General features: G+C 39.1%; 1 protein-coding gene across 1 annotated transcript in view; it reads left to right on the top strand.

The window, feature by feature from the left end:
• The window catches only part of SPATA5 (spermatogenesis associated 5), a 167,958-nt gene that overhangs the window by 49,641 nt on the left and 95,889 nt on the right, over nucleotides 1-22,428 (top strand). The window contains exon 14 of the mRNA XM_027689951.1: nucleotides 1,162-1,288. Within this exon, the coding sequence (XP_027545752.1) occupies nucleotides 1,162-1,288 (127 nt within the window). The remainder of the gene's footprint in view (nucleotides 1-1,161; nucleotides 1,289-22,428) is intronic.

Here is a 22,428-nt window from a genome sequence, read left to right as displayed (position 1 = left end):
TCTGTGTGTGTGTCTGTGTGTGTGTCTGTGTGTGTGTCTGTGTGTGTAGGTCCCTGTATATCTCTATAAACATTAAAGAGAACTTTTGGGAAAGGATTTGCAAAAAATTTGAGATTAAATAATTATCTTAATCCTCTGTAGATTTGGCTTTGTTTTAAGTACCAGACTTCTTTTTGCTTCTTAATGTGACGTTTAGAGCGATCTGGAAGAATGGGAGGAACTAGTTTTTTTTATATTCTATTTAAGGGTAGAGAAATGAAACCTTCCCCTGTGCAGCAGAGCCAGGAACAGCCCTGGAAGAGCTGTTTCCCATTGGTGAAAGATGATGTAGGTGTGTGCATGCCCATCCACAGGGGAAGGCTGTGTCAGAAACAGCGAGGCTTTGGTGTGTGCCAGGAACAGGACTCCTGGTTTCTGGCAAAGGAGGATAAACCCCACATTTTTGGTGCTATCTGGCAATCTCCAGCTGCTTGCCCCAGCCTGCTTCAGCTTCCCTGCCCCTGCTCAGCAGAGGGAATGCTTTATGCCTTGTCTGCATAGGTTTTTCACATATTGGTGATTTCAAAACTGGAGTTTTCAGGTTTTCAGTCTTGGGTTTTTTTCCTAGTATCTGGAAAATCAGCTGAGTTAAAGGACTGACAATGCTATTATGAGGCAGTTGGTCAACACTCAATTTATTCTCATTTGATGGAGAGAACATAAGAATGTAGAACTACTCTGCAAAACACATAAGTGCCTAATTTTTTATGCTGCATAGGGTGGTGTAAGCACTCACTTGGACGATGCTAAAAAGGAAAGTTTGTCTGACTAGTGAAGAAGCTGCATGAATTCAGTTGTCTAAAAAATGTTTATTCCAGAGATCCACATTGTGTAAAGTTCTTTACAACCTTCATAGCAAGGTAGTAAAAAAACCAAAAAGCTGACTCAGTTATTGAGTACCAAGAAATAATTTGAAGGACTAAGTCTTATCAGGCTGCTCACTTGATAAGACTGTTTCAGAGATTGAAGGTGAAAATAAAAATCAGAAAGAATTAAGATAAAAAAATATATCTCTGTCAAATAAAAAGAACAGTATATCCTTTCCTTTCTCCAGTTTTCTAGGAAGAGAAAGCTAATGCTGTGACTTTTGTTTTGTTTTTGTTTTGTTTTTTTATAAATCAGCTCCTCAGGTGCTGGCAGTGTAGCAGACCGTGTCTTGGCTCAGTTGCTGACGGAAATGGACGGGATAGAACAGCTGAAGGACGTGACAATTTTGGCAGCTACAAACAGACCGGACATGATAGACAAGGTACGAATGGATGCACTGTTGTATATCCTGTTCTCTTGAAAAGACCAGATTTTGGTATAATTCCATTCTCTTTTACTCTCCAAACTGTTGTCTGATCAATTTAATGATTAAGAGTAGAAGTTTGAAAATGAAGACAAGGCAAAGGAATAGTTCACTTTTTCTTCCTCCCTACAGAATTTTTACCAGAAACACAATGTTTTGCCATGGCCTTAAGTATCTGTTTCCTAGATGAGATTTTCCTTAAGTCAAGCTCATTGAACTTGTGCAGCAACGTTTCTGTCAAACTGCTGCTGTGGTTTTTGCTTCTGTTGTGTTTGTTTATGCAGGAGTTTGCTGGAGTTTGTTGGTTTCATTTGTTACTTCCTTTCAAGAGATTAAATATCTCCTCAGTGCCCTTATCCTGCTGCCAGCACTACGGTTTCCAACTGTAAACAGTACAGTTTCTCCTCAGATCCTGCTGCAGCTCTGCTGGCGTGACAAGAACATGTCAATTTTGTAAAAGCTGGAGGGTTGTAACACTTACTGCAGAAAAACCTCCAAACACAAAACCAACCCAGCAGCCCTCTAGAAAATCCACTTTAAAATCCTCCACCACTGCTGTGTCTTCTCACAGCTAAGTGCAGTAGACGGGTCAGTCTGAAGTGATTTCCTTTAAGATACATTTTGTAGTGTTGGTAAGGTTCTTTATTCCACAGCTTTTCACCTTCACAACATTAATGAATGTGATGACAAGTTAATGAATTTAGTTTTCCTGGTCTTTTTTAGGGTTTCTTATAAGTTTCTTAAATAATTCTCACATTTTAATCTGCTTCTGGAATAGTTTTTTCTGTTTGTCTTGGAGCATTCAGGCATAAAATACACATATGTATGGTTCATATACCCAGGAAGTCTTGAGAAAAAACCTTATATTTTGGCTCCAGAACACAGACTCTTCCCTATTGAACTGAAGGAAGCCACACAGCTGATGAAGACCTGACAAAGGCTTATTTAGAGCTTGCTTGTACACTGTCTGTTAGCCTGCCATGGCAAAGTAGAGCTAGCAAAGTGTTTTCAGGAAAAGGTGATAAAACCGATCAGTGAAAAATATGCTTGTGCAAAATTGAAATTGTCAAAATTTCACTTTTGTCGAATTGATTTCAATTTTCTTTAGTGGCTGTTCTTCAGAGTCAGACTAAGCTGAATTTGAAAAAAATCTGTTTGTTGAACGGAAGGGAAATTTCCTTCTGAGTCAGTTCAGCATTGCATTGTCTTGTCTCCATCTCTACCTGGGAGTTCAGTTCCCTGCTGTTCTCCCTTTTGCTGGATTTCTCGTGGGCCCAGAATGAATGCTGCTTTCTTGTATTGTAGTTTTTAATTGAAATATTGGCAATATTGGAACAGTACAACCGTTGCCACCCTGCAATACTAAGAACTTGATAGAACCTGAGTTACTGTATGCTGTACCTACATCATTGATGCAAATCCAGACCTCTTAGCCTGGGATATGATGCATAAAAATTTAATGTCTTCTGTACATATGAATTTTGGGGGGGTGGTGAACTTTTAAGAATGAACAATGCAGTTTTGTTTGGATGCCAACATATCTTATGTATTATTTCCCCAAGTAAAGCTGATAGTCTTGACTCTAAATGTAAAGAAAAGGAGAAAGTTGCATGAGGCAGTGCTCCCCATAGTAGCAAGCTGTGTGATTACAGAAATTTTATTAGCAATTTTAATAGCCACAAATGGCTCCTTTATATTTTTATTGAAAACTCTTTTTACCAAGATATAATGGGAAACAAACAAACAAACAAAAGAATTCTAGAAAGCGTTCACCTAACAGAGTAGCAGAGCAAAACTTCATCGATCTGGAGGAAAGGGGATTTTAAACTGTGATTTAAAGGGATCACATTTGAGTTGGTTTTGCACACTTCAGACTTCATCCAGACCAGACAGGCTGTACCAGGCCACCACCTTCTCCTGGGTCCATGCAAGATTTGCAGTGCATGAGTTGTACTTTTTCCCCCTTCCCTGGAAAAAAGAAGACTGGCACCAGAAACCACTTGTGTTGTGGGCTTCACTTAATGGGAAATTTTTCAGTGTGGGCTTTCAGTTTACTTTGTGGTTGCTGATCCCTTTGGAAAGGTAACATTTTGTTAAATTCATGTTTTATATGGAAATAATCGGTTATGTGTGACAATTAACTGAGTGTCCTACTTTCATAGTTATATATGATGACTACACTTTAATGCACAAACTTTACATATGTTATAAAGGTACAAGACAGTCTGTCTTCTCTACTTCCAAGGACTAGGAAAACATCTGGTATACTTTTTTGTGACTATTCTTTAGCTTTTCAAACCAAGAAATGCTTGAGGAACGTACACTTTCTAAGTTCTGTGTGCTTACAAAATTGGTAACAATCCATCCAGCATCTTCATTTACGTGGCTGCTGCTTAACTGACAATTCTGTGATGATTAATCTTTTGTAATTTGAAAACAACACTTGGGAATATCAAATGTAAGACTATTCCCCAGAGCCTAGTGCAGACTTCATCATCCCTGCAAACACAATGTTGCTTTCAGTTAGTGAATAGATTTGAGTCAGACTTTATAAAAGGTTATGTGTAATGATAAACTTGTTTTGACTTGTCACAGACATCTATTAATAAGGTAATTTCTCTAAGATGTCATGATTGTATTGAAATGTTATTGCAGCCTTGTCCTGTGTTTGTAGCATTCAGATACTTTGCATCTCATTCATGTGATGCTGGAAAGGCCTTGGAATAGCTTCTGTTTTTTGTAAGAATGCAAACCCAGCGCGTACTGTTTTCAGCCATGTATGGTACAGAAAGTGATTTCTCTTGGAAGGGAAATATTCTGGAACAAGATGTTCTGAACATTCTTTGAAAGTGATACAGAAACAAAACACTCTGAGTCAGTCATAATAGTAAAATCTTTCCTTTTATTCTTCATTCTATAAGCAGAATTGATGAGCAATAAGTGGAAAAACTACTTTTGGTTTTTGGTGACTTACCCACTCAGGAGTGATTTTTCATGCCTAAAATGTGTTGCAATAACTTTATGGAGCTGCTTGTGATTCAGAGTTTGTCTTTTCCTATGTATCAGCCTAACCAGAGATCATTCATCCCCACATAAAAGTAAAACACTGTGAATAAATTGCTCAGCTTGAAATTAAACATTCTATCCGGACATACATTCAGAAGTGGTCTGACAGATTTCCGTGGAAGAAAACCTAGATCAACTCATCAGGATTAGCATGTCCTGTTTTTAGTTCTTCAATGGAACCTGCTTTCCTGGCCTTTTAGCACTGGGCTTACTTTATGTGAGAAGGTTGAATTGCTATCATTACCTTCCCATGCAGATATTTTTTTTTCCCCTCTTAAAGCAGCATTTCAATCTCCATTAGCAAGGGTGCAGTGAAGGAAGGGAGACTGTCAGATCCCCAGGGACCTTGGTGAATGTTTTAGCACAGGAAGCAAGATGCAAGTTGCTCCTGCATCAGATAGTTTTACCTCCTGCTGGGTCAAATTTGAATGTCAAACACATTAGCTGTGATGTAAAACACGAGGTGCTGAGCGAAGTGAGGGCCTGTGGTACAGGGTGACATCCTGGTGCTCCTGACAGCTTCAGTTCTCCTTATCGCGGGGTGCAGAAAAGACTATCCTCAAATATGCTATTTGCATAAGAATGACAGGATGTGATAGGACAAATGAAGATTAATGGGATGCTGTGCTGTCAGCGTTACCCATTGTCTCGAGATTGATGATGGTCTGGATTTTGTCTGCATTCATGGGCTCCAGTGTAGTTTAAACCAGAAACTATCCTGATACCTTGAATGCTGAAGAACTGAATCTTTTGAGTGCTTTGTTAGCACGGGAGGGCTTGGCTCCCTCTTTCCAAGCATCCTGCTTGTTGGTATAAAACCACGTATTTTGCATATTGTACCAGTGCAGAGGATTTTCTCTGTCTCCTTTTGCATGTTTGTTTTGCTTTTTAAGAAATTCCTACTCCCTGGTCTTCCTCTTCACCTCCTCTTCCATCACCTGCAAGTTTTGCTGCTCTGTTGACTTCATTCTATTAACGATTGGGTTTGAATCCAGCTTATTTAGTTTAAGAGCCATGTGGATAACACTGAGTTTTGTGTTCGGGTTACGTGAACAAAATAAAACAGAACTGCAGCTGATATTCTTCCTAGCAACTGCCAAGCATGAGGAAAGGGAATAAAACTCCCTTCTCCCATGGTTCAGTTGGATTTGAAGGAGGCTTTTGGGCAGAGAAGTCAAGCAGAGGTTTATCAAATTGATCTGCCCCTCAAAGTGTTGATTACTATGTAGTTATGGGACAACCTTAATTTAAAGTGGCTTGTTTAGATGAAAATAAAAAATGCGTGATAGAACCATTTGGCAGAATCAGTAAAGAAATTATAATTTCTTGCCTGCAGCAAAAGTAAATAATCTTTCCTCTTTAAAAACATCAAAGTTCAGTCTTTCTGAAGGCTTATGGAAGAAATTCAAATATTTAAGTTTGCAGTTTTACAAGTTAAAAGGAATAGGAAAGATTCCTGCACATTTATTCATTATTGTCTGGAAATATATATGTGCTGTTTTAAGGCAGGTGAGGCTACGAGCATGTTAGCAGTCAGATGCAGGGGCACAAACCTCACTAACACATAATACATATTTTCCTACTTAGGTATTTGCCTATTTGGGATTTTCATTTTGGTCAGATACATCTTACAAATGGTTCTTCCTATGCCACAGCTTTAACTTGGTAGGATTTCCATTTCCCCAAATACAGTGTAGTACTGTAAAGTTGGAAGTCACATAATCCATCAGTCATGTGTCTTGCAGACTCCCAGGCAGGAAAGGGGGATAAGTCTCTGGCTGTCCTTTCTCAGCATTGCCTCTCTGCAGATTCCATCCAGATTTGGAGGACAGGGGACCCAAAACTGGGGGCTTTTAAGAAGGAAATGGTGCAGGGACACTTAACTGCATCACAAGAATAGAACAGGTGGGAAAGTATTTCAGAGTAGGAATAAAAGTATGGGAATGCAATCTCCACGTCTCTCCACACTGCTGAACCAGTAATTATTATTTTTTTACTTTAAATGCTGAAATGCCTATCTGCTTGTCAAAGGACACTCCTCATATTCTTGTAAAGCCCTGGGATTAAAAACAGAGAGCAAAATTTCGTGGGTCTCCTTTTCAGTCAGCTAGCACCTAGAGTACTTACATCATCTTGCCCAGGTGCAAGTGTGGTTCTTTGAAATAACAGAAGATGTGGGATTTCTTTTGAAGACAAAATTGTTCTGGAGCATATAATAAATTTTCAGAAAATGAAGCTTTAGGGAAGAATGATATCAAACTACATGCCATTGAAAAGAAGATCTGATATTCTAAAATAGTTTCACAATTTTGGCACCATCACGTTTTCCATCAATGGGTTTTCTCTTGTACATGTTTGAGTTTTTCCTCTTAATTTTCTTAAACCTGCAGCTCTGTCTGGGGCAAAGAGATGTACTGGAAAGTAGCTGTTTCTCAGAGGTTTAACTTTGCCTTTATTAATATCAGGTCTTTACACTTCAGGGTAATTATGAGCTTAATAATTTATTTTTTAAGAAAAGAAGACTGAAAGAGTGAATGAAACCATATAAAAGTTGTCACACGTTCTTTTCACCTGCCAAACTGAAATGGCAGAATAGACACAGTTGATGAGCAGTGCTGTTTGCTGACCAAGACTTCCAAATTGATGATTTGAGGCTGGATTGCACAGTGAATCCATACTCCCCAAAGAACCTGACCACTCTTAGTATGCAGAGGCAGTTTTGGGGTTCATGTACATGTATATGAAATTTCTCTTTAAGTCAAGAACCAGGTTTTAAGATTCACCTGAATCTCCCTCTCTCCCTTCCCCCCTCACCCCCACCTCCTTCCTCACAGACAAAAACTGTGTTTTCTCATGAGTACAGCAAATAAAATATTTCCAGGTGTGCAAAAGTGATTTTTGTTTCCAACTATTCGATTGTCAGAGTGTGGAGGGCTGAGTAGTAAATCAGCCTTAAGGCTGCTTCGCTTTTAGAAAACAAAATCTTAGTGGTGACAGCTGAAGAGCACAGTGACTTTTTCACTCAAGATTTATTACTTGCCTGAAAAGAAAGGTTGGAGGCAAAACTTGCTGGGCTGCATACTTTCTCCTTTAGCAGATAGGAGCCAGCGTAAGTTGGCTTTATTTTGTCTGTGAAAACATACATCCAAACAATGTGTGTAAAAATATAATAGTTTTACTTCAAATGGAACAGAAAAGTCAATATACCTGCTCTTATTCTTTACAGTGGGAAGCATTCCTTACATGGACTACTCTGTTGTGTATTTTAGCATCACTAGTATTTCATAAACTTCTCTGCAGTGCATGCCAAAAAAATTACTTGAAGGTATCAAAATGTATTTATTTCATTTGGAAAAGTACAAGGATGGGAAGGTAAAGTCCTGAGTTTGTTCTTATTCATACCTAGACTCATGAAGTCCAGATGAAGAACACAGTGTGTTAGCAAGCCTCTAAATTGACAATGAAATGGGAAATTGGAAAGGCTGTCAGATTTGTGTGTGCTGGGTAAACACCATCCCTCCCATCAGTCTGTAACTGCGATACCAGGTGGAGATTTGGATTTGTGGTTATTGTTTTGTTTTGCTGCCTTTGTCTGGGTTTTTTTACAGTGGCATGGAAATGATACTGTATTTCTAAGATCACATGGGGACATACAGGGTTAAAATAAATCATGCCTCTAAAAACGAGGTGCGTGTGAGCAGTACATGTGAACTGGGTGTAAATTCCAAACTGTTGGGTGAGATCAACTCTAGTGTGAGTTTAGTGACAAAGCAAACTATTTTATCTAGAGAAGTAACACTAATTTTATTACCAAGTTTCATGTACCTGTGCAGCTTTTACCTGGTAAAACTTGCGTGCGAACTTATAAAGGTTTGGGTTTTCACTTCCAGCTTTGAATTACTTGAAAACAGTCTGTGTGGTGATAAACTCTTCCTTCTAAATCCTTTTCATTCACTCTTTTCTCACTCAATTCCCACTTTGTCAGTGTTTGGGCCATGCAGGGGAGGACACAGCCGAGTATCTCCCCAGAGATATGTGGCTTGTCTGGGTTCCCATGGGAGCATCCTCAGGAGCTGTCAGGGCTGTTGTGGCTTGAAACGGGATAACAGCGCTTTATGGCAGAGAAGCAAAGCACAGCAGGGCATATCCCACAGTCAGCGTGCTGGATGCCATGAGTCGTCTTATATTTAACAACCTTCATTAGGATAGTGATAACAGTTCAGGAAGAGACATTCCAAACAGTCTTGTTTTTTAAATATTTATGGGAGTGATGCTGAGAAGGATGTGAGTGTAGTACTGGGAGCTACAGAAGCTCGAGGAAGGGCCGCAATTATGGTACTTGGGCTGTAGCCACGGACACATTTAGGGCTTACTTTGAACTTGGTCTTCTGCCCAGCTTTCCTCTTTGTGGATGCAAAATGCACAGTGTATGTGTAGTTTTTTTGTGTACACTGTATTAAAATAGCATTATAGGGGGTGTTGTGTTTGTCGAGCACCCGTGAATTAAGAACTGCCACGGGTAAGATTGTGTGTACAATCCCAATTCATTTGCCTTTGTGCATGTGCATCATAATGCAATCTTTATTTACATTAATTAAAGAGGCATGCATTGTGCATGATTAATTATATTGCATTAATTTAGAAAATTATTTTTACAAGTCATTATAATCGCCTCTTCTTTAATTACCTTAATACTCACACTTCCTTACTTTCAAGGGCTTTGGTTTACACTGTTTAAAATCAGATGAACAATCACTTGTTTCTGGGAGGAGTAATCAGATTACATCATGTGGTGTCCTGCTGAGTTTTCTGGTTATCTGGTTACTGACCTGGTTATCAGCAGTACAGGACCCTCTAGGTTGGCCATAGGAAACCTGTTTGCTTGAAATAGGTGTTAAATTAACAACTTCCTGGTTTTTTGAGGGTTCTACTGTGTAAGAAGGGGCCTTTTACCTGTTATCCAGGATATTTTCTGACAACAGAAGAGTGTTTTGCCCCAGTGTCCAGACTCTTGGTTTTCAATGTGTCCACTCTTTGTACCAGGCGTTCCTTTTTTGTGGACTTGGTTCTGGTGTCGTCTTTCTCTTCTTTCTGCTTGCCTGGATTCAAATGACTCCAATAGGGAGAGAGGTCTCTTACCTGCTGTCATTTTGGGAGCTTGGATCCAGCATGATCTGCAGACTCTTTGAACCTTGGTAGTCTTTGAGTGGGAAAAGCTTGGAAAATACACTTGCGGAATGCCAGGAAACCTCACAAAGCTTTTTCAGTTTGAGGTGTTTCAAGTCCTCCTAGTGTAGTCAGATCTCAAGACCTCCCTCCAAAGGTTAGGATGACATAGTTTTATTTTTATTAATTTTTAAAAACTGTAAATAAAATGACATTTTTCCTGGTCTCCTTCTCATGCAACAGCTGAAATGTTTTGACTGGAGCGTTACAAAACAAATCAGTGAAGGCAGTCAGCCAGCTTGGAAAGGACAAGAAGGTCAAAGCTCGGAATAACATAAGCTACTAAATGGATTATTTTATAATATAAAATGTTGAGTGACTTCTATATTAACTGCTGATGCTTATCTCTCCCCTAATAGGGTGGAAGCTGTTCCAGTAAAATGGGAAGTTGTGGTGAAATAAGAGGCCCAGCATTGTACGTGTCACTGGTTTAGTGTCGGTCAGAACGAAGGGCAGCTTGGGAGGATGAGGTGGCCAATCTACAGTTTCATTGTTTGGGTGTACGCTTGAAAGTGGTGACCTTTTCACTTTTAGTTTTAGGTTTAGGAAACCTCTGAGCCTCAGAGCCTTATAATGAGCAAGTTGGAATATGATCAAGCTCTTTACATTAGTGAAGGACTCTCAAGAGCTGCTGGATTTAGGGATTAGCTGAGATATGCCCTTGTTTCTCAGGAAGGATATTAATACCCTTTTACTTAAGATTCCATATGGATATTAGATGCCATCATTAGTCCTTTCAGCTGGTTAGGACCATTTCTTTGTTTGTGACATTTCTGTGGGGAGAAGGAAAAATAGGACATCATAGGCAGAATTTCCAAGAGTTGATTTATTAACTTTTTATTTTGTTGAAGGAGATCCAGCTTTAGATTCCATTTGCTCCATCAGTGATTAAAGCTGGATGTCTTGCAGACGTGACTTACGTACTCCTAGGGATAAGTAAAAATACCATTCATGTGCAGTACATATAACACTGAAGGGTAATAGGTTTGTTCAGGAAAAACAGGTTCTTTCTATAAGAGCTTAGTTATTAAAAAAACCTGTTATCATCAAGCTAAATGCAGAACTATATTAATGTAGCATAAGAGAAAGGGGAACAATCTGGAGGTCATTGGCTAATAATAAATCATTTTCATAAGCTGTGTGGAAGGATTGGTGTGCATAGATGTAGAGTGCAAAGCTAGGGCTCTCTCCATGTCCAAATAAGGTGTTAACATCTCCTGTGAACATTGAACACTTGTTGACTGTTTAGGTCACTGGATACTTCAGGGTTGCATACACCAAAGTAATTTAATAACAAAATTTTGAGGGTTTGTTTAAAGCTCTGTATGATTTGATGTATAGACAGCTGAAAGAGTCTGCTCAAAATCACAACAGTGTGCTAGACTTGTAGGGTAACCTAGAAAAACGTGCAGTCAACAAGGTATTTGAAGCTGATTGAGAATGAAGAGTCTGAAAGTTAAATGAATATTTTGATTGAGTGGTGCCAGGCAATGGCTGGCAGGACTCAGTAGTTCTGGAAATCTGAAGTGACTACTTCTTTTGGGGGTTGTGTCTGTTTCATGTTCCTACTTTGTTGAGGAGTTTAATTGAAGAAGGTGTAGTTACTTCTTTTGTTTTAAATGCAGGTGTATTCCCTGCATGGCAAATCAAGCTTTGTGCTACAGAGAAGCATATACCTGATATATGTGCTCTGAATGCACTTTATAACAATATTCTGATTGCTGTTTACAGCATCTTCTTGAGTTACTATTCCCAGTCAGGTGCTGGAAAAGATGATTTTGGGAACTGCCCTTTTTTGTTGGTGGTCATGTGATATTCTTCTATGCAGAATGAAGGGAGAGTCAACTGTTCCTAAACAGAAACTAATGTTTTATTCCTGTGGATCATCCTTGCTGCCCTCCTCTGAACCTTTTCCAGATCTATTACATCATTTCTGAGAAAAAGGGACCAGGACTTGTAAGTGCAACATGGGTTTGTATGGGTTTGCATGATGATGTTTTCTGGTTTGACCTTTACTCTTTTATTAGCAGTTCTGAATGTTTAACACTTGAATTGCTTTTCTGGCCACTGCCAAGAACTGAGCTAGAGTTTTCATCACTGTCTATTAAAACTAGAAGTGGTAATGATTCATCTCACAGCACATCCGTTTATATACAAAGAGAAGATTGAATTTCCCATGGTCGCCGCTTTGCGTTTACTTACATTGAACATTATCCAATTTCTAAGTCTCCTGAGAGTCTTGGACGGTTCTTTACCCTCAGTCTTCATCCCTGTTGCTTTGAATAACTATATCATTAGAAATTATGGCTCCTATATGAGATCACTTCTTTGGTATTAAACCTCATAAAGGACATGTAAATTTTATACAGGAAAAATGGATGTGATGAAGGGGGTCTGTATTGTGTCGCAATAGAGAGGTAACAGGAAAGGCCTCTTCCCTGCCAGTACATGCTGTTATCTACAGACAGATCCTGACAAGCACATTTGGACTCTTACTGAGAACAGAGGAATGAGAGGTAAAACATCACACAGTGTCATGAGCTTGAGAGAGTTTGTATTCCTTTGCGCTGTTTTACGTTGGTTCTGGAAAGGAGAGGGAGAAGAACAACAGGGTGCCACTGGTTTTATATCTTGTCAGAAATGACCATGATAGGTGAGCCGCAGGTATTGGTATTGATTAATTTCTGTAGATTTATGTTGATTAATTTCTGTAGAATTAAGTCCTGTGACTAAGAATAGTAGGCAGCAGTGCACACGGAAAAGTGCTGAGTGCCAGCCCAGTCTGGGGGAAAACACACGCCTGACAGTGGCACAGAAAATGGAGGGATCCCAGAGTCGGGCCTTGCAGATGGAGAGAGTGTGCTCTGGACTGCAAATAGCTCGGCTCTGTTGCAGAAGTTGTTTTCCTTAGCAGTGAATATTTTCTGCAGAAGTCACGGAGCGAGGAGAGGCGGCGTTAGCTGGTTTGCAAGGCAAGTCTTATTCCATTACTTAACAGGGAGGCACGTGAGCTATGTAAGCAAGCACACACGCCAGGGTGTGTGTGCTCATCAGTCACCATGTGAGGTGTGTGTAATTGGCAAACACACACCTTGGAACATGTTCCTGCACCTATAAAATGGCCATTTATTTTAGTTTTATTAAGGAATGTAAATACTCTGTGCCAGCTTACAAAATTCTCCTTTTTATATATAAAATTGAAACACTGTTCTTTCATGCATTTAATACTGAAGTGTGTTAAAGTCTTTAAATACCTGTTTTAGTGCTTAAGTACTAGTTTGATGTGATACCTGAGCTTGTCTGTTGTCTTCGTGCACTAATGATGCTGTTTGAGTGGGTGTGAGGAAATGTAACTGGCTTCATCCTAGATTTCCCCATTGATTCCTATTCCTTGTGCTCCTCTCGGCTTCCCCACCTGTACTTAGAAACAATGCATTTCCCAGGGGAGCTGGAGTTCAAGCCTTATTCTTCACCCAGAAACACTGGCTACAGAGGATATTACTCTTAAATAATAGTTTGATTCTGTGCACCAGCAGGGGGGTATTTTATGATGCTCTTTCAACTGTCTGACTGCTCTCCAGAAAATGCGCTGCGAAGGGATGGAAGAGTGCAAAGAATCAGTGTGATGTGGAAATAGGTTGTGCTCCTCACTGCAGTTATGGCTGTACCTACTTATACTACCCGGAGAAGACTGACACCTTTTTATTGATCTATCAATATCTCCTTTGTGCATCGTGCACAAGAGTGATGGGAACAAAGTGAAGTAGCTGTAATTGCTGTAGGCGCTGTAATTGAGGAATTAGGTGCAGTTCTGTCACTGCTTCTTGAGAAAATTGCTGATTAGCATTCACAGAGGACAAAATTCTTCCCTCTTCTATGACTGTGCAACCCTACTGGGTCTGAAGAGATTTCAGAGTTACGGCTGAAAGGGAAGTCTTGTGTTTCGTCTTTTCAGGTTATTTTTATTTTTAACTTAATTTTATTTCTAGTGGACAGAGTAAGGAAAGGAAAGAAGCTGCCACTGAAGGTCCTAGATCATGTCCAGGATTTGTGCAAGACTTGTTTTGTAGAGAATAGGACTCTGTCCTGTCTTTATTTTCCATGTGAAAATAGAGTATGTTTCACACAAGATGCCACATCACAAATAAAGAAACTCTTTAAGCAGATGCATTTCCACAACAAAGGCATATTTTGATGTGATCTGCCAGCAAGGCTGCGACAGAACACAAATAATGTGAGCTCTTGGAAAAGGAAAAATATTAATTGGAACCATTAACCTTCTGAGACACTGAATATGTTTTGAAATAAATGCTTTTAATTAGTACTGTTCTAAGAGAAGAAAAGTTGTGGTTTGATTCAGAATCGCCGAATTTGTGTACCTGGCGTGCCACCTGAAGTTTTGGGCTCGTAGAAAAATCCAAACTCATTATTCAAATGGCAGTCTGGTTTGTTTTGGTTTTTTGTTTTGCTTCTGTGGTAAGATTTCCATGGCTTTACGTTTTATTCATGTGGGTGTTATTTTCATAAAAATACTGATACAAAAGACCTTAACCTGGAACTCTTTCAGTCCATACTCAAACTTTTACAACTATTTTCTTTTCCCATAAGCCGAAGATTGCATTTGTTTCCACCACTGGAATCATTTATGTATAAGCTTTACTTTAAAGCTGAGCGTATATTTGAATGTTTGTAAAACTGGAATTTTAGGAACTAAAAAAAGGTGACTAAATTCAATATCTGATTAGACAGAAATGTACCCTGAATACAAACTGGGCTGAAATGATTGTTGTTTTGGCAACTCTGAACCCTTAGGGTTTTAACATTGTCTGCTTACATATATTCAACATATTCATGTAATATATTGAAGTAATAATTATTTTAATATAATCACTTGTTTTTTCTACTTTTCTCATGTAATCGTGGCGAGAAAGAGCTACAGGTTGCTGAAGGGAAAGACTGAGAAAAAGAACCTGTGGGATAAAAGAGCTTTGCCACCTCACCAGGGATGAGGGAGAGAGTGAGAAGAAGCCAGGTACTTTCTCAGCCGGGTGGTCCTAGTGCCCTGAGATGATTACTTCCTTCACAAGTGTCATCTTTTTTAAGACACTTAGATGAGGCAAAGCTGTTTTTGTCAGGACAACTATTTTTGTATGGGACGGGAGAGTAAATCTCTTGCTGCTTCAGTTCAGCTCTGAGCTGTAGTGATGTGTGTCTAAATGCTGCCTTGTACTGATAAAAACATAGTGGGTAGAGAAAATGCACTTAAAGTTCTGTCCTCATCCACAGTGTGATCTGTTCCAAAGAGGCTGGTAGGTGTAACTGTATTCACATCTTCATTCCATCATTTCAGCATCACCAACCCATTCAGCTCTTGTTAAGTGGATGCTACCTTGAAGGAAAGAAACAGAAAAATGTGAGAGTCCTGAAGGTGAATTTGGTTTCTTTTCTCTCTATGTGTTTCATTGGGATAAAATGAAACAAACACTATACATAATATCAAATACTGTTGTGGCAAAACGGATTGTTGCAATGTTCTCCCTTGTGGAGGAGTATAAAGGTAGTCTATTACTATTCTATATTTTCCTTGGGTTTTTAATACTTGCTTTGACTGTGTTTCCCTTTCCTTTAAGGATTAGTTGTTATACCTGATTCTCTGTTTCTTACTATCACAATGTTACTGTGATAGTACATGATTTTGTTTCAATAGCCATCTTATTTATTCACATGAAATTATTACATTTTCTGTGCTTGCTTATCTGAAAATTAGCTAAAGGATGCTAAATATCTGGACGCTCAGTCTCACTTAATTTCTTTAAGCATAAATACCTGTTATCTCTAATTCTCTATCTTCTTTGTTACCGAGAACTGGAAGAAGAAACACTGAACATTTTGAAAGTTTTGTGCACGTTTTTAAATGACTTTTCAGTTCCCAGAACATGGGATCAGCAGATGGCAGTCAAACCAAAGTTCCATCTGTTGCTTGCACGGAGATTTCCAAATTCCGTGCCTGCGGGAGAAAGTGGAAAGAGAGACTGTGTGACAGAGTTGTGTCACAAGAGATGTTCTTACACATTTGTAGATAGATACAGCTTTGTCAGACCTTAGAAAAGAGGAGCTTTGATTTCTGTCTAGCTGGGATTTGCATGTGGTGTTTGCTTCGGGTCTTTGGACTTGGAAAGCTCTTGAATTTTTTTTTTATTTCATCTGTGGATGTTTTTAAAAGAGCAAACTGGTGATTAGGTTTTCTCACTTATGTTCTAGAAATCTGTTTACTTAAATATATTTTCTTAGTCAAGATGTGTGAGGAAAGAGCTTTGATTTTATACATGGACTGTCTGTCTCACTATAGAGTAATGGTTTTTTATTGACCAGTTGATTTTTTTAAAAATCAAAAGTGTTTCTCTAATTCAAGGTGGTTAATGATTATAAAGAAAAGAATATTTTTTAAATTTTTTACTTGTAGCTTCCTTTTTTCTGTAGAATATTAGCTAAGTTGCTGAAGATTATTCAGTATTATACGATCTTTTTATTTACATCCTGTTCTAAGTAGTTGTGACACTTGTACACCAGTAGAGCTGTATTTAAATAGTTGATGGAGTAGTTTCCAAAGCTGCACCTTCCATATGACACAGTTGTTCCAAGGCTTAGTTGCTGAAAGCATGAGAACTGAAAGGAGTTGCGGAGTTCAAAGTATCATTATGCATTTATTGTACTATTATTTTATTATATTTTCATGTTTTTTCACTTTACAATGTATCATTAAGCTTCAATCTTTGCTTTTTCTCATGCATATTGCAAATTTTGTCCTCTGTTGTGTTCTCTCTGCTATTAGGGGGGAAAAAAAAACCCCTAAACCAAAACAAGCCAGTGAAACAAAAAACCTTGTGGGAAAAACACTCAAAGGGTTTATCATGAGTCAGTATTTTCAGTTCACACTTCACATCTCCCTTTCCCCTAAAGGGATTAACACTGCCTATTAATTGAAGAGCACAGTTTATACTAAGCATTATTTAACATATACTGGTGGAATTACTGTACTTCCTGTTTTGTATTCACAATAATAGGTTTCTGAAGAGTTGCCTTTGTATAAATACCTCACTGACATTTCAGGCAAGTATATTCCTGTCTTGGAGTAAGCACGAAAGAGTAATGTGCTGGAACACTGCTAAAGAAGGAAATCTCTTTGTGTTTCATAAATGATACCCCTAAAGCCGTTTAAAAATCCATGTTTTTAAGTGACAGCTATGCACTGGGTTTGTTTCTTTATGTTATTCTGGCTTGAATTGGCTCTAGGAAGCCACAAAGGGAAAATTGTAGCTTCAACAAGGAATCTTCTCCACGGCTGGAGTGCTTTGCCAGTAAACCTGAGCTACTGTCATATGGAAAAGCAGGTCTGCAGAATGTGTCAGTGTTAAAAGAAAGTCAAAACTTCATCATAAACAACCTAGTAATGCGAGTACAAATTTCCTTGTATATCTCTTAGTCCTCTTTAAAGTCACTTGCAGAAAATCAGGGGGCCAGGGGGGAGCCCAGGGAGTAAAGTTTTCCCCAGACTTTGTGTCCACGTTTTGTCTGTAGTGGTTGTGGAACTGCAAAGTTCTTACGATGGCCAAAGCTGATAATACACAATGGAGATCAGCTCAGAACTAATTAGGTTTTATTATCAAAAGTCATTTGCTAATGCTTACTGACCATCTGGTTAGTTCTGAAATTTATTTGGGGTCTCTAGAGAAGGAGAAAAAGATTAGTGATAATGGTGATAGGGACTTGTTTTACATGAACATTAAAATTAATGGAAAATATTTATCCTCTCTTAAGGGGTTGAAGGGTCTCTGATAATGTTTATATCTATTATATATTTGTTTAAGATGCACAAAATTTAGACTGAGCTGTATCACTCGTTCTGTTTTCTTTACCTTTTAATTAGTTTTTACCATATTATGTAGGCACACCACTGCTCTCCAGGATGCCTGAAGTGGATTCTTACATTCCAAAATACATAGAGAAAAGTAAACCAACAGGAGGATAATTTTTTCTCCTTCAGATTTAATCTTCTAGTTGTAGCTTTACATATATGCCAGTTAAAATCTCTGATAAAAATACTGCAAAAAAAAATCTTGTATCTTTCATAATCTCAATTTCACTTCAGTTTTCATCAGATCTGTAAATGACACCCCAAAGATATCGTGTGTTTAATCCTGAAGTCATCTTCGTCCTGTTTTATAGTCTGAGAGGAAAAAAAATGTGGGGAATTTCCTTTTAAGATACCCTTGTTTCCTGCTTTCTCTTTAATCTCCATACAAGATATGCTTCCCAGAGAAGTGTCAGCTGGCAATTACCAGCAGCAGCAGCAATGTTGTGTGTGCAGGCCCTGAACTGAAAAGATATTCAATCATTGCACTTTTGTGCAAGGTAAGGCAAATTACACAAAAACTTGAATTAACAGAAATTCAAGTAACTTGGCAGTAAATGTCTCCTGTGCACCAGTTTTGATTTGTCTGCCTGAAATCCTGCTCATGTCTGGTCTGCTGACAAGGTCTGCACAGTTGTGATGGTGCTGGTGTAGCTGAGTGTCCCCAAGAGCTGTATTTCTCTAGCTAAGCTGGCAGAAGACCCTGGTGCAGATTTTCTGCTGATGTAGCTGCACCTTTTCCCTGAATTATGTGAGCCAAGCAAAGCCAAAAAAAGAAACCTCAATTCTTTCTAAATCTTTTACTGGTGTGGTATCAAAACCTATGTACCGCTAAAGAAATAATGCCCAACATTAACCACTCTTAAATATTCTGGGCTCACGCTTTGTTCTGGGCTGACCTGTGTCTTTAATTTTTCATAACAATGTTGCAGATGATTCTGAGGTTTAAAAAAAAAAAAAAAAGGAATAATTGGGGTAGATTAAATCAAGCCTCTGGAAAACTCCAGGCTCTTCATCTTTGGAGCACTGGTGATGATCCAAACAGGAGGATTGCTTTCCCTGGAAGGATTCACCTAGATTGGGCCGTGGAAGATATATTTGCTCAGCAAATTTAATCAGCTTATCACAAAATTCTGCAAGCATCTTCTCTGTGTTTTGGGTAGTCTGGACAACATATTGCTTTGTGTGTGTTAACTGCAATCTCATTTCCCATGATGTCTGCAAAGCACAAGCTGGACTTTGGGCTTGGGGAGAGGGAGGAGGTAAGAATTCTGAGGTCCCTTCACTGTCCTTTGTGGCAAAGAAAAGAGCAAAAGTAGCCAAAAAATACTGGTGTCTTGAGTGAATGTAAATTCTCTGCATTTCATGGTCGTCATGGCACAGCACCACAGACAGAAGGCAAGCAAGGAGCGCTCACCCTGTTTGCAGATGACATGATTGAGATGTTGCTTGTGGTCGCATTAGATGCTTGTGGAGAAGCAGAGGTCTAATTGTAACTGTACCAGGGCTCTTAAATAGCATCCATTTAGTCACCCAGACTTTGAGAGAAGTCTGTGTTTGGTTGTGATGCTGGTAACCACTGCACCACATTCCTCCTTAGGGGCCAAAAAAATAAACCAAGTCTTAAAAGAAATGATTTCTCTGCTGCCTTGCAAAGAGCAGCAAAATCCATGGGCTGTGTATCTGTGGTAGGGTTTTCGGGCTGGTCCACGCACAGAATAACATCCTCCTGCTACCACGAATTATTCTCATCATCCACATGGAAAGTGTCTGGGTTGTGGATTGGCTATTTTAGTAGTAAATGCAGAAAGGCTCCTTGGAGCCCTGGTGATAGACCAAGACCGTGTTACATCAGGCACCGTACGGGAAATAACCTGTCCCTGCCAGCCCTAAGAGGTGAGGACCCCGAGCTGCTGCTCTGTCAGCAGCGTGCCACGTGATAGACTCCCTGCTTTTCCTTGTGGATGGCTCTTCTTTAAAGCTTCAAAAATAAAACATACATAGAATCTGATAAAAGACACTTCTAAGGTTGTAAAGGCCGATGCTGGGAGTTCACCAGACCTGCATGGGCAGCTGCAGCTTTATTTTGTTCTCCTTTGTATGTATGTTACAGGGTCCTGCCAGAGATTTCCCGAGCATCGAGTGTTTGTTTGAGGGATTACTTATGGATGGCTCCGTGCCAGTGAAAATATCTGCTCTGAGCACAGCAACAATCAAAAAAACAAACAAAGCATTAAGATATACACTGAGCAGTATAGGGAAGATATAAAAATAGTTTAGTCTTTTGCTCTTGGATGGAACAATGTGGTCAGTGCCCATACAGTGCTGGGGAGGAGGTTCAGAGATCTCAGTTGTTCAGGGAGGACAACAACTTTCAGATAAGGGAATGTATCTTTTATTGTTACAGTTTTCAACTTGACTGCATGTGAGTGAAAAAAAGGCAAAAGGGAATGGGGAAAGAAGATGGAATAAAAATATCTCTTTGTATTCCTTGTAACTTGAAGGAGATATTTCTGTTGAGCGGATGAGTGGCTGCCTGGTGACTAACAGGGCTAAGAAAGTGGCTAATGAAAGAACTGAATTAAAAAAACTCATAGTAATCACTGCCATACAGTGTCACTGAGGTAAGCATCTTAGCCAGGTTGCACAATGGATTTTCTATTTGTTCAGGTAATAAAGTTATCCAGATTTTAAGAAGAAATATTCTATAAATGTGTTTTGTCATGTCTATGTTTCAAAATGATTGTAAGTCCTTACAATTGATTGTATTAGTCACTCACTGCTTCCTGGAGTTTGGAGGAGCCTCAGCAAGTGGAGGCTGAAGGTTTTTATACACAAACAGCAGCAAAGGTGGTCGTCTGTGTTGTGGTTCCTTTGCACAGCACATTCTTCTTTATTTGCTGCAGTAAATGTGTGGTAATTTACCCATCCTGATTGAGTCATAAGCTGCCTTGCAGGGAAAATGTGCATTCCAGACACCATTGCAGGGAACCTGAAAGATAAAACGTGATCACCGCTTATAAAAGTGTAAAGGAAATGCAGCTTCTTGTCAGATGAGTCATGGTGGTTCTGAGTCTGTAAGTACACGCTCAGCTTGAAGGATGGAAAGTACCAAGTAATGTTTCTTCTCTGACAACCACCTCTCTGTCAAAGGTATGTGTGAAATGACCCGTTAAAATAGGTAGTTTTTGTATAATAATGGGTGCTTATTTTCTAGTTTAGAGCAGTTTTGTGCTTTATACAGTTCTTTATGAGAGAATATGTTGTTGCAAGCTTTTTTATTATTATTTTATTTTTATTATTGGTTTTATCGTGTTGGCTGCAAAAATATTGCCAAATCCTTCATGGTGAGCTGTAACAAAAACATGTGGGATTAATCAATATGTGAAATAATATATATTATTTCACTTTTATAGGATAGGAATCCCATGTGTGCATGCCAGTTAATTGTGTTCAAGGAAAACTTTCCTTTGCATTGCTACTTCTCGCAGAAGTAGAAATCATATTATAATGCATTTGTAAAAATCCAACACTTTACTCTGAAGGTAAACTGAAACCTTTTTGTTGATTTGTCACCACACTGGCAATTAAAAGGGGTAAAAATAAGAACTTTTATTGGCAAGCAGAAAAGCAATGCAAAGCTATGCCCGGTGTGCAGCAGGTGAATATTAACATGTTTGTAGGTGCAAATACCTCTATAGAGTATAGGCATGTACAACTTATGTTTTTACATGCCCAGATCTATTTGGCAGCTTTTGAAGATGCTGGAAATAGTGCAATAAAGAACAGCACTACAGACAGGTGAGATCACAGCCCTGATCTTATAACATCCCTGTGCAGCTTGAATAGTTTCATACACAGAAGTGGATCAGTACCTTTTGTAAATAAACAAAGGTCATAGATGATGAACAGTTAACTAATTGAAACTGTCCACCCCCAGCCAGCTTTATAAATGGGCTGCCATTTAGCAAGTCATAGAGCATTGCACCACACAAAACAAACCATGTAGTGCCACTTTTATATGTCTGTACTTTGTAATTTCTTGAAACGACTATGTAGAATGGAAATGTGTTGGTTGTCCTTATGATACATTTTGGTTAATCATGAGACATCCTGCCCCCTATTAAAATTTGCTTGTAAGAAATTACAGTATTTAACTACGATACGGTAAGAACTAAATCTAAAATACATTTTCTGCTTGTCAGGTTCCTGGAATAATCATAGAATGGATTGGAAGGGACCTTAAAGACCATCTAGTTTCAACCACCCTGCCACGGGCACGGACACCTTTCTAGACCAGGTTACTCAGAGCCCCATTCATCCTGGTCTTGAAGAATAAGGTCTGATGCTTTGCAACCTTGCCAACCTAGGAAAAAAAAACAGAAAGCCAGGTTTCTCAGTGATTTTTTTTTTTGACTTAGTGGTAGCTGTCTGGAATGGGAGATTCTTGAGGAGGGCAATTTTCAGATGGTGTGCGGGGATGGCAGATGATGGTGCAAAAACAATGTGACCCATCCCTTCCTCCTGAACATGGCACCTTATGTGGTTCTGGAAGTCTGGCTTGTGAGTGGCAGTAGTAGCCACGTGTAGATAAGTGATTAAGCTCTAATTACTCAGATTTGAATAATGTAATCCTTCATATTTTAGTAGCTTTCTGTTCACTTTGACTTTAGCTCTTGACTATCTCTTATTCCCCCTTATCTCAGCTGTTTCATTTTGACATGTCAAGGAAGAGGAAGAGAGGAGGCTGCAAATGTGTAGGGACAGTGCCTGTGGAGCAGATCACCTCTGGGACATCCAGCTGAAATGTTTGAAACGCCTTCGAGTTTGGCAGCTTTCCGTTTGCTTTCCCTTTTCCTTCCTTTTTTTAGTCCTCCAGTAATAGCTCCCTTGT

This window comes from Neopelma chrysocephalum, unplaced genomic scaffold (assembly GCF_003984885.1).
Source record: "Neopelma chrysocephalum unplaced genomic scaffold, ASM398488v2 Primary Assembly neopelma1_79, whole genome shotgun sequence".
Classification (NCBI taxonomy): Eukaryota; Metazoa; Chordata; class Aves; order Passeriformes; family Pipridae; genus Neopelma; species Neopelma chrysocephalum.
This window is presented reverse-complemented; position numbering and strand designations above follow the sequence as displayed.